The 12,418-nt window shown below is 45.4% G+C and overlaps 1 protein-coding gene across 2 annotated transcripts in view; it reads right to left on the minus strand.

Annotated features, from left to right (window-relative positions):
* Positions 1-6,433: 6,433 nt before the first annotated feature.
* Positions 6,434-12,418, minus strand: part of FCHSD2 (FCH and double SH3 domains 2) — a 167,244-nt gene continuing 161,259 nt past the window's right edge. For both annotated transcript variants that reach the window (XM_074816522.1, XM_074816521.1), the window contains 3 exons: positions 11,787-11,916; positions 10,658-10,740; positions 6,434-8,712 (listed from right to left, as the gene is read on the minus strand). In XM_074816522.1, the coding sequence (XP_074672623.1) occupies positions 8,629-8,712; positions 10,658-10,740; positions 11,787-11,916 (297 nt within the window). In that variant the 3' untranslated portion in view covers positions 6,434-8,628. The remainder of the gene's footprint in view (positions 8,713-10,657; positions 10,741-11,786; positions 11,917-12,418) is intronic.

A 12,418-nucleotide genomic window follows, 5' to 3' on the forward strand; every position in this document is an offset into this window, starting at 1 on the left:
GCTCACCAGGCTTTGGGGGAGTCCTCTCCCAAGTTCCCACGCGACTGATTGAGGCAGTGAAGTGTTCTGGTTGACATACTGCTACAAATCTTTAAAAGGTTTTGCCGAACCAGCGTTTCCTAATGAAATCTGCTTCATGAGAAAAATATCCCAATGGTTCTCACAGTTTGCTTTTTTGTTTCAGAAACAAGACTCAGCCCAGTGTCCCCCAAGGCCTGGCACCGGTTTGTCTCTGCTGCACCGCTACAGCCTCCAGCACAGAACTCACACCAGCTTTCCCTCACCGTGCTGCCTGCAAGGGGACGTGCAAAACCTGATTTGACGTATTTTTGCGACCCAGACAGATAAAACCCGGCCTGCTGGTACAGCACTTAACCCATCGAAGCGTTTTGGTCACGTGTGAGCTGGCAGAGGGAGTTTATCCAGACCAGCGCTCCGTCCTACGGGGCCTTGGCATTCCTGGATTAGCACAAGGTGCCCTGAAGCTGGATTGACTCTATCACCAACCCACGGCCTCAGGAAGCCTCCTGCCACTTTCACGCCTTAACAAGTGATTAATATCTGGCTTAGTCTCAGCTCTGCTGGCTCAAGCACCCCAAGAGGAGTGCTCAGATCCTTTCACTGAAATTCCCAGGAAGTCCAAGCACTCGCTGCTTCCCTGTCTTCCACAGCTCTGCCAAAAGGAGCTTCCCTCTGCAGAGTTCGTTGTCTCCCACCATTACCGATGTTCTCAGTAACCACACGCGCTCCTCAGCCACAGTCCCCTCTTCACCTCTTCTCCTGCTGCCATACAGACCACCCCTTTCTCCTTTTTAAGGAGCAGCAATAATTCCTCATCTCATTCCCGAGAAAAATGCCAGTTCTTAAGTTTTAAAATCAACTCTGCTCACTCCACAGCAACGCCTGCAGCAATAAACCGAGGGAGCATCAACAGAAAACCACACGATGCAATGGATCAAACCTCCCTTCTCAGAAACCAAGATATTCTTACAAAGGAGAATGTGAAATTAATAATGGAGTATATATTTTAAAAATCCTGTAACCGCACTTTTAAACGATCAGCCTCTCATGTCTCTTCACGCAAGTTTACTCAGCAAGTTAATCGGAGGTTGCTGTTTTCTGTCCACACTTGATGCCTGCAGAGTGCCCTCACTTCATCCTTCCCTTGTGTTAAGCAGGAAGGAGGCCCCAGTCTTAGAGAAATTAATTAGTGCAGTAATTTGCCCGGGACACAGAGGTGAAGCCGAATTTGGCCCACTCTGCAGGATTCAGCTGAGTAAAAACGACAAATAGCTGTGCTATGGGATTTAAAAAAGCTGCTGTCAGCATCCCAATGCAACTAGACCTGGAAATTCATTCGTCTTTCAATAAACAATGGAAAAAGGAGAAGCAATTACAGTAGACAAAACTAATTACACCAGAGCAGAAGCATACCTCACAGCAATTGCTCTTGAAACTGCATTAAAAAAATCTAAACCAGACCCCACTCCATCAGAAAAAGGTAAAAATTTGTGAGCGAAATAAAAACAATTTCAAAACAGAAGGGTACTTTCTCATGCAGCTTGGTAACGCCCAGATTTATCTTGGTAAAGAGCAACAGACAGATAAAACCCGGCCTGCTGGTACAGAACTTAACCCGTCGAAGCATTTTGGTCACGTCCGAGCTGGCAGAGGGAGTTTATCTGGACCAGTGCTCCATCTTACGGGGCCTTTGTAAAGTTGAATCTTCAGGTGACACTGGCACTGCTCTGCAAAACAGGGTGCAGGGGCACAGAGAATTTGTCCAGGGAGGTTAACGTCGGGGCACGGAGCAGAAACGAGCTCCCAGCTCCTCAATCCAATGTTTTAATGTAACCGTTTCTTCCCCGATTGGGCCCATTTCACATTCGTCTCGGTAACACCACAGCCACGACTGTGTTCATCGGTAACGCCGCTCGCTCGGCCCGACCTCTTCCTTCAAAGCATCTGGTTAATTTTGTTTCTGTCCTCGCTGCAAATCCAGAATGCAACGTAAAATAGTACATTCTCAGGCAGGTCGAAGTGTAACCGTGTATCTCCTGAGCCGTTCTCAGCCGTGTGGCGACATGCGGACGGATCAGTGACCCAGGCCTGAGCACCGGCCTCAGCTGTGCGCTCCCTCCCAGTGAGCGCTCGGAAGAAGCCCCAGATCTTCTCCATCTGGGGGTGTCTGCGCTGCCTGTTCTGCATCCAAGCACATTTTTGGCTGAAATGATCTATGTAGGTGCAAGAAGAACTGGAGTAGCTGGGGAAACCATCTGTGGAGCTCAGCTTGCAGACTCGAGGTTGAGTAGCTTCTACTTTCGTAGCGAAGATGAAGCACTAAAAACAGAAGCTGAATCACATCTCCTTCACGGAAATACTGGATGACTCAGGAGAGTATTTAAGAAATATTCACGTGGTTATGGTTTTTTGTTGGGTGAAATGATGTAAGAGAATCCGCAGCCTTCTCTAAAGTCCATTTAATCCTTGGCCATTGCCCAGGCTGTCGAGCAGCCGGGACAGGAGCGGTGACAGTCCTTGTGAGAGGCGATGCCTGTTGAGCTGGATGGAGGGCGCCAGGCCCGTTTCCTCCACCGTGCCCTCTTCAGCTACCAGGTGTGAAATTCAGAAGACAGCAAAAGAGGGTTTTAAACAAAGTGGAGGAAGAACTGCTGCTTAACGCATTCGAGAGAGGCCAAGAGGCTGGAAAATCGATTGCAGGGAGCAAACTTGAAATGGGAAGAGGAGGAGGAAGGAGATCGGGCTGCAAACTGATCTGGCAGACACCGCAGTGTGCCTCATTCACTGGTGATGTGCTCTGGGCTCAGGATTTAAAAGCTTCCACAAGCCACTTCCAACGCCCAAAGCAGCCAGTCTCTATAGTAGGTGTTTTCTTCCAAAGCGTTTTGGGCAATAGAAACAAGGCCACGCCAGAACAGTTTTTTGCGGACCGTTGAGGAGGTACCATTTGAAGCCTCGATGCTCTAATCTCGATCTCTGCGTCTCTGTGGCGGTTGCGCAGCGCCCACCCTAACGCACTGTCCAACACAGAGCTGCTGTGTCAGACCTGAAGCAGCAATCTGGGACCCGCAGACAACACAAAGTCCACAGCACTTGCTTTCTGAGAGGTTTCTGGCTGATTTAAAAGCTCTTCTTTGCAGGGAGAGCATGCAGAGATGTACAGAGAAAGAAGCTTGCAGCCTGGAGAAGGCTCAGGGGATCTCACCAATGTGTATCAATGCCCGAAGGGAGGGTGCCAAGAGGACGGAGCCAGGCTCTTCTCAGCCGTGCACAGGGACAGGACTAGAGGCAACGGGCACAGACACACACACGGGAAGGTCCCTCTGAACATCAGGAAACACTTTTCACTGTGAGGGTGACCAAGCACTGGCACAGGTTGCCCAGGGAGGTGGTGGAGTCTCCATCCTTGGAAATACTCAAAAGCCACCTGGGCACGGTCCTGGGCAATCGGCTCTGGGTGGCCCTGCTTGAGCCAGGGTTGGACCAGGCGACCTCCAGAGATCCCTGCCCACCTCAACCCGTCTGTGATTCTGTGGCCCTTGGCCAGCTGACAATCTCCTCAGCTTTCAAACAAAGCAGCGCCATATACTTAGAAAACTCGGTGATGGCTGTATACAAGAAATAGTTTTAATAATTTACTAGGAGATGCCTTTTTTTCACTCAGCCCATCTCAATTTTATCCCCCGCTGGGTCTGCTGCACGTGATCTAAACTAAACCGTGGTCTGCTACAGATAAAATACAATTCCAGGGTGTATTTTTGAGGGCTGAGTTTTCCCTTGGGACGTAGAGCACGTTCCAGCATGGTAACCGACAGCCTGGCTGCCTGCTGCCCCTGCTGCCTGCAGTTCTGCTTCTGCCTGCACAGGAGAGCACGGCTGTAGCACGACTGTACACCCAGACTCCACATACAAACGCTGCCGTGTTGAAACAACGAGCGGCTGCACTTGTGCTTCAGCAAAGCCGTTACCATCCTCCCCCTCCTCGCTGCCAGCAGAAGTGGTTATTCACCGCACGTCTGGTGTTCGACTCCACTAACCACAGAGATTTCTTACCTTCTCCAGCCTGGCACCGGTATCGCTGCAGTGCTTTTATTTTCGGGATGGAATGACCTGCAATGCAGAGGCTTGCTCGCTACAGTGATCCTTCTACCAGATCTCTAATCCTCAGTCCCCCTGGGTAATGCCTGGAGTAGGAAACTACTTGGCATAGTAAGCACGTCAGCATTTTCCTAGCTGCGTTTATTGGCTCATTTGCTGCATCCCTGACTTAAGTTTTGTTTCCTTTTAGCCCTCACTTTCTCCAACCTCCTGCTGTGCCTTGAACTTGGTATCCCCCAGCTCACCTCTCGCTGGCCAGACGTAGGCTAGAAGGGGGCAGCACGCTCCCTCCCCTCATTTGTATGAAGGGCGGCAGATCTGAGAATGGAGGAAACGTGGGGAGACAGGACTCTCCAGGGCAGCAGCATCTCCCCTCTCGAACTTCCTGGGAGGCTGAGGAAGGCTGATGAAGGTAGAGCCTCCCACCTCTGCCGTGCTGAGATTTGCAGGTTATTAATTACAGGGACCTCGCCGGAAGAGCAAGCAGGAAAAAAGTGCAAGTGGCAGAGCTGCCAGTCTCCAAGTTATACGCAGAGAAGCAAAAGATCCTTTGTTTGGAGAAAAGGGTGGGGGTTTGGTTTTCTTTTTTAATCACTATTAACCGTGAGAGATATTAGTGCTATATGGGAAAAAGAACTCACCCCCGTGCCTGGGTTTCTTTTAATATTTCTCTGAAACAATTAAAAAGAAGCCCCGGCACAATTAATTTGTAGTAAGGCACATACTACATCATTTACCCCCATCACTTCTGTCAAATCTCACTTTTATTATCCTTTTTGAAAATCTGGGAACCAGAGGCATCAGAGGAAACCACAGCTGCAACGGAGACAGCGACGGTCCTGCTGCTGCCTTCCAGAGACCAACATTTCAACCCCTGCGCTGGGCCCGTTCCCCATCCAGCTTCTCTAAATATCCCAAGCGGAATATTTAACCATGGAGCCTTTGTTTTGCCTCAGCACCTTTTTTTTTTTTTTTTTTTTTTTTTTTTTTTTTTTTTTTGCCACTAAACGGCCGCCGCTGTTAAAACCGCAGCCATCTCCCACTCGCAGGCAGCAAGGGGGGCTTCCCGCTCACGTGGGAAAGCACTTCAGGGTGAAGAGATTTTCATGGAAATAAGTTATGCTCATGTTAATGGCAAGAATGATGCAATCGCAGCACACCTGCTGAACGGGCATTATCTGCTGGGTTTGTTTTGTCACTGCCTGGCTTTTAAGGAAGGGGGAAGGAGAAAAAGTAGAGGCATGAAGGGGGCCTGTTAAAAAATGGAAGAAATGAAAAGTGGCATCATTGGGGGATTTGAGGATTAACATCATTTATAAGCGATACTGACGGTGAAAAGAATCACAAGCAAAAAGGTTTGTGTGTGATGCAGCAAGAAAAGGAGAGATGCAACGAGCAAGAAGCTAAAAGGACAAAGCGGTCAAAGCAGCAAGCCAGGACAATAATTTTTGGAGGAGCACCGTGAATGCATATAAAAAGCAGGGGAAGATGGGATTTCTCAAAGGAAGAGGCTGCAGGAGCTCAGGGGAAAAAAAAAAAAAGATGAAAGCCTCTGTAACAGTTCTGTGTGAAGAGTGGAAATGAAAGATTAAAGCTCTAACCCAACACCGCAGCAATGCCCAGCGGCCGATCGCGCAGCGAGCTGTGTTCAAACGGCCTACAACAGCCTCGACTCCAATCAGCTGAAAGCAAAACTCGGGAGGAAAGGAACAGGCGGAGCTCACGTCTCACCCGGCACCTCCCGCAAAAGGTGAGAAACCTTTGAGAAACTGCCAAGAACCAAGCGAGGAGCTGGGCACCGGCGGGCGGCTCCCGAGAGCCGGTAAGAAAATGTAACACGGAAACCCGGCGCAGAAGGGGATCCTAAAGCTACAGAGGTTTGGGATGCGGCGGAAATCCTCCTCGCACGAGTAGGGAAATCACTCCTATTAAAGGATGATCACGCCGAAGAGTTATTATCGGTCACTCTCCCTCGCTTGCTTTATGCAATTATCCTAATTATCCTAATTGCATAGAGGCTATTCAGCGATTAGTTTGGTAACTGGACTTTTGTTACAGGCTCTCCGTTTTTGGCATAATTTTGTTCCTCATACAAATACCACCTTAAAGCGATATTTAAAGACCTCTTTAAGTACGTGCACAAGTGTTTTCCTGAGCAGGAGATTCAAATTTCTGTGTAAAAGCATAAACCATAAAAATGATACCCAAGCAAATGTACGTTTTTATTCTCCCTCCGTCACAGACCCACACCCAACTCTTCGAATGACATTTCGCCACAGGCATCGCGGTGTCTGTATCAAGACAGCGTCATGCATTTAGTTCCACTTTTTTATTATTCAACTTTTTATACATAATAAATACAAACTTTTTACAGCCAATATAAAGAAAGCATTTGCAGCTATGCTTTCAGTGTACTGACGCTGTACATGATGATACGTCGAATACATGCCCTGTATGAAGAAATCATAGTTAAAAAGGAGGCATATTTTTACAACTTTTCTTTTTTTTTTTTTTTTAAATAAAATTAGCAGCTCTTACAGAAAATATTTTAAAATACAACTAAAGAGACTTTAAATAACACTTTCTGAATTTTGAAAGTCCAGGTATGAAGGACACAGAAAAACTGGCCAAAGAAATTGAACATGAACATTATGGCAATACTTGCTTTTCTTCTGCATTGTGAAGCTTTCAAAATTTTTGCAAACAGTTAAATCTTTTTTAAAAACTTTTTTTTTTTTTTTAAACTTAAGAATAAGTTTGATAAACACATAAAAAGACCTCAAACAGATCAACAGGACAAGAGGTGCAAAAGAATGAAAAATATGGAAAAGACTTCATTGGACAGTCACTGATTTCATAACTGACCCATGAATTGTTTTCTTCAAACAGCCCCACTCTTGGTTAAAGATCCCACTGGGAAAGGAGATTGGCAAACACAAATGTCTCAGAGACCCAGCTTGGGTTGGGATTTACAAGTATGTGCAAAGTTTATGATAAAATCTTGTTAGATGATTTTTTTTTTTTTGTGTGTAAATGCAGCTTCAAAAAATAGCCCTTGTTAGTAAACTAAAGGTAGAAAACTTACTGGCTTAGAAAAAAAAAAGAAGACATAAGAGCGCATTCAACAGAACCCATATAACAGCTCAAAAAAACCAACCTTGTGATGCCTTTTAACCGAAGCTTTGATCTGATGGAGATTGCTGAAAACAATTTAGTAAGTACACAAAGAAAACCCCGTTTTCATCCAGTTCTTCCCTCTCCTCTGACCATTTCTCTCCATGTTAAACCTCAGAATACCCCCGGTCCTTCCCTTTCAAACAACAACAACAAAAAGCTTCCTTTCCAGAGATCTCCGATTGAAAATCAGTTTTGAAAGCCTTTTAGTCTTTATTTCTTGCCTAAGAGTAATTTGAGACCATAGTCTTGGCCACAAAGGCGGGCTGAAAGCGTCGCTGATACCAGAGCTCTCCCTGGCTTCTGGCTTTGGCTAGTCAACGGGCTTCGCACGGGAAAATGCTACAGGACCATCCAATGCAAAAACTAAATAACGCATGTAAATACTCTAAATGTAACTTCTAACTCTAGCCAGATGTTTTGATGACAAAGATATACTGCTAATGTTGGATAATAAAGTACACGGCAATAACTGGGATAAGAGTGACCCAAATACTTTAAAAAAAAACCCAAAACAACCAAAACCCCCAAAATCTGCTAAGAAAAAAATGAAGCTCAATTTCCAGATCTAGACAAAATCTCACTTACTTTTCTACCAGTTGGTTTATGCTATGGAACAAGATGTTGCTACTAATTCAGCACCTCCATATTAGATACTCTATTACTAAATGTACTGCATAAATATTAATACAAAGAACATAACAGTTTAACTGTTAATTATTGAAGAGGTGTGCATTAATGTAATTAACGCCATATGATCTGCATCAGTTTTCCTTATCTATAAGATTATTTTCCTGTTTCTTCCTTTCTGCAAGGGGATTAAAGAGGAGCCAGCCTCTCCTTATACTTATTTTTCAGTTCCCTTTTTCATTCCGCAAGATCTGATTAATACCTAATCAGACAAGTAATGCTACTTGAAGAATTGACAAATCTTTAACACATTTCTATGGCAACAGTAATATACTGTACTAATGCACGTGATCGAAGTATGCTATGACTAAGTTGCATGAACGAGGCTCTTTCCTCAGCCTCCGTATAAAAATTGACCATCTTCAGCCAAGAGAGAAACCTGCTCCAAGGCAATCCTCTGCTCGCTGTTTGGCCCGTCTTGGTTTGTGCTAAGAGAGGAAGAATGATGTATATAAATCAAAACAAAAAAAAGGCACAAAATATTCATGACTGTGGGAAGGAATCCACCATGTCACTGCCACATAAAATCCTCCCTATCTCTTGCTCTATTAAAAGTCTTCATCATGCAAAGGTGCCTAAAAACGAGATTGACCAAATATCGCGTTTGGTCTTGATTGTAGCACTACTACTTAACTAGTCCAATCATTACACCAGAGTGATTTCCACGTCCTCTATCTTCTCTGTTGTCCGGCGATGATGCTGTGTAGGGGGTGGTGGAGCTGCTCGCACCTGAAACAGCCAGAACCAGCCTGTAACTATCAGAAAACTGACAACATTTCAGAACTTGCACAGACTAAAACTGCAACTTCGGGCTCATACCTCAAGATGACACAGATATACAGATTGTTTATTAAGATCGACAGAACTACAGTGAGTATCTAGCTGAATTCAGGCCCAGTAGTCTCAAATTAAGCCATCAAGGCTTTTTATTATAACCTGTCACCATGCTCTGGTGATTTTTCATAAAATACCAGGTTGGACGGGACCTCAAGGATCACCTGGTCTAACCTTTCTGGCATCTTGCTCCAGGATGACTAGCGGTCACAACGGGGCAAACACACCGGGTGAAAACACCCATCTATTCTGCCTGTACCATGCATAAGCCGGTACATAAACCTGGGACGGACTCTGGACTTTACACCAAATGCTGAAATCTGATGACGCCCTTGCCTGGAATTTCTGGAAAGTACAAAAATGTCTTGTTGCATCTAAGTGGCTTACTCATATTTAATCAATCACTGACCTGAACGATCCACACCTGAAATCTGGTGCTATTTTTACACTCTGCCACATCAATAAAGTTGTTATTGCTCCTGATGGAGATTAGCTTAAGCACTAACAACATTTCATGCGGGATTTTTAGGATTTCAGAATACACCAGAGTGGAGCAATACCATTAACAAGCTTCACAATATCTTCAAACCAGGGATATTTAAAATGCAATACTAACAGAAATCCTTTCAATTAAGGCATGACACTGTAGTAATATCTTGAAAAGACAGTAAATTGCAAGAAACTTGTGAAGAAAATATAAATCTACAAAATGGAAAAGCTGATTCGCTGTCTTTTTATAAGGGAGTAAGACAATGTGAAACTGTTCATTACTTAACGATGCAGTTCTACCTCTGCCTTGTGTGTGTCAGAGAATAAAACTAACTCACGGGCTACTGGGATGTTCAGAATGTAATTTTTGAATACCCAAAAGTGCTCTTTTTCTGCAACCTCATTCATTGAGAATGCCAGGAAAATACAGATGTTACATCTTAATATGGTTTGGTTTAGGACACTGAACCCCCCGAAACTTGATTTCAAAGTTAATCCTAGGAGATGGATTTTGCAAGTTCTAAGTGATCAAATTCTTCCTTTTCTTTTTCTGGCAAACTCTCCCTTTCTAGGTCGCAAAGACATCACCAAATATATAGACCTCACCGTTTGGAATTTTTAATCCAAAACCTTCAAATCAAGGGGTTCGGAAATAAATTTAACCCTAAATGCAATAGAGCCCCAAGGGCCGCGTATTACATCAAACTGCTGGCCAGCAGATTTGTCTGCCAGCACATTGGAGAAGAAGCAATTGTACAAATGATATGATTAAACTGTTCTGGCATTTATTCACCACCTCTTTTTTAGTTCTGTTTAGGGGTTATTACATGTGGCAAGAACAGAAACAACCTCCCAACGCCTGAAAAGGCAGTATAAGTTTATCGACTAACATCTATTTTACTATCGTTAGAGGTGTAATTTCCTCCCAGGTTCGATTTCACCCAGAGACACGCAGGTATTACAACTATAAAAGCAGATACAGAAGGGCAGGTTAGATGAAGGACAGGGGAGGAACAGGATTCAAGGTCATCTTTAAACAGTGACTTACTGTTTAAACAAGTGCAGCTCTGTTTTGTTCCAGCGTTCACTTAATCTCAAATAGCTCTGATGTTCTATAGCTTTTTATCACATCTATGGTATTACCAAAGAGACTGAACAGACCTTTCCTCGCAGTATTCATCTGAGATACTGCATTTTTATACACACTAACTGGATTTGCAGAACACAGAGAGCCAAATCATCAGGTGCTGGATCACCACCTCGCTTTGAACATACCTACCCCAATTTACCTAGACTTGGCCTGATAGCTTTGTAGCATCAATAAAAACAACAGCATTTGTTTTTAACTTACAGGTCGCAGTTTGCCATACGAAGTTTCGGGAGGAATTCGCGGAGGCTGTGAGAATCCAGGGGAGTCTGAACTGAAGTTGTTTTCTGAAAGAGTAAGCAGCAACCCATCACAGAATCCCAGAATTACCAAGGTTGGAAAAGATCCTCCAGTCCAACCATTAACCTCACCCTGACCGTTCCCAACTCCACCAGATCCCTCAGCGCTGGGTCAGCCCGACTCTTCAACCCCTCCAGGGATGGGGACTCCCCCCCTGCCCTGGGCAGCCCATTCCAACGCCCAACAACCCCTTCTGCAAAGAAATCCTTCCTAAGAGCCAGTCTGACCCTGCCCTGGCGCAGCTTGAGGCCATTCCCTCTTGGCCTGCCGCTGGTTCCTTGGCTCAAGAGACTCATCCCCCCTCTCTGCACCCTCCTTTCAGGCAGTTGCAGAGGGCCAGGAGGTCTCCCCTCAGCCTCCTCTTCTCCACACTAAACCCCCCCAGTTCCCTCAGCCGCTCCCCATCACACCTGTGCTCCAGACCCTGCACCAGCTCCGTTGCCCTTCTCTGGACACGCTCGAGTCATTCAATGGCCTTTTTGGAGTGAGGGGCCCAAAACCGAACCCAGGAATCGAGGGGCGGCCTCACCAGTGCCGAGCCCAGGGGTAAGATCCCTTCCCTGTCCCTGCTGGCCACGCTAGTGCTGACACAAGCCAGGATGCCACTGGCCTTCTTGGCCACCTGGGCACACTGCTGGCTCATTATCAATCAATCCCCCCCAGGTCCCTCTCTGACTGGCAGCTCTCCAGCCACTCCTCCCCAAGCCTGTAGCGCTGTTGGGGGTTGTTGTGACCCAAGTGCAGCACCCGGCATTTGGCCTTAGTGAAACTCCCCCAGTTGGGCTCAGCCCATCGCTCCAGCCTGTCCAGGTCTCTCTGCAGAGCCTCCCTACCCTCGAGCAGATCAACACTCCCACCCAACTCGGTGTCGTCTGCGAACTTACTGAGGGTGCCCATCACAGACAAGCCACTCAGTATTACTGAATTAACTTCATATTGCAAAAGCTTTTTTTTTTTTTTCCTTCTGAACTGTGAACATTCTAAATTAAGCATTTAGCTGAAATGTTTCTTCTACTATCACAAAATTCCTTACCGTTAGTTGATGGTGATCTGGGGAAGTACTGAGAACCTCTTTTATCCGGACTGTGGTAGGGACTAGTGGGAGGCTGGTCATACAGTGGCAGCGGTGGAAGGGCATTATTAGGCTTTGGAGTCGGGGATACCTGCGTTAAAGAGAGAGGGGCTGCAGAAAGCCTTATTCCTCCACAGTTTTTACATACAGACCGAGATGCAGCAAGTTCTCTGACACATCAGTTTGCTAGGAACTTTCATCTGGAGAAAAACTGTCAAAAGTGCTGTCAGGTATGTTTGGGAAGGAAAGCCAAGACATCCCACTGTGATTATATATATTTTTTTAAAATCATAGGTTGCCACTGAGCAGAAATGTTCATCCTCTCCCAGACAATTTCGACTTCTTGAATGTTATTTGGAAAAAGTCATCTGGCCAAGTGTGCCTCTCCACATCTATTCCCACAAAAGCATTAAGATCACGAATTTTATCCCAACTCAACTGCATATATATAAATTAAATGTTAAGTTTTCATGGTTTTCTCAAATCAAAGTATAAAAATACTGGAGAAATTACTTTGTAGGGAACATGGAAGTCCACTTTCCAGCACCACAGTTACACATGAGAATGCGTCTGTTTTTCTAATATGCTCTAAG

This window comes from Strix aluco, chromosome 2 (assembly GCF_031877795.1).
Source record: "Strix aluco isolate bStrAlu1 chromosome 2, bStrAlu1.hap1, whole genome shotgun sequence".
Taxonomy (NCBI): domain Eukaryota; kingdom Metazoa; phylum Chordata; class Aves; order Strigiformes; family Strigidae; genus Strix; species Strix aluco.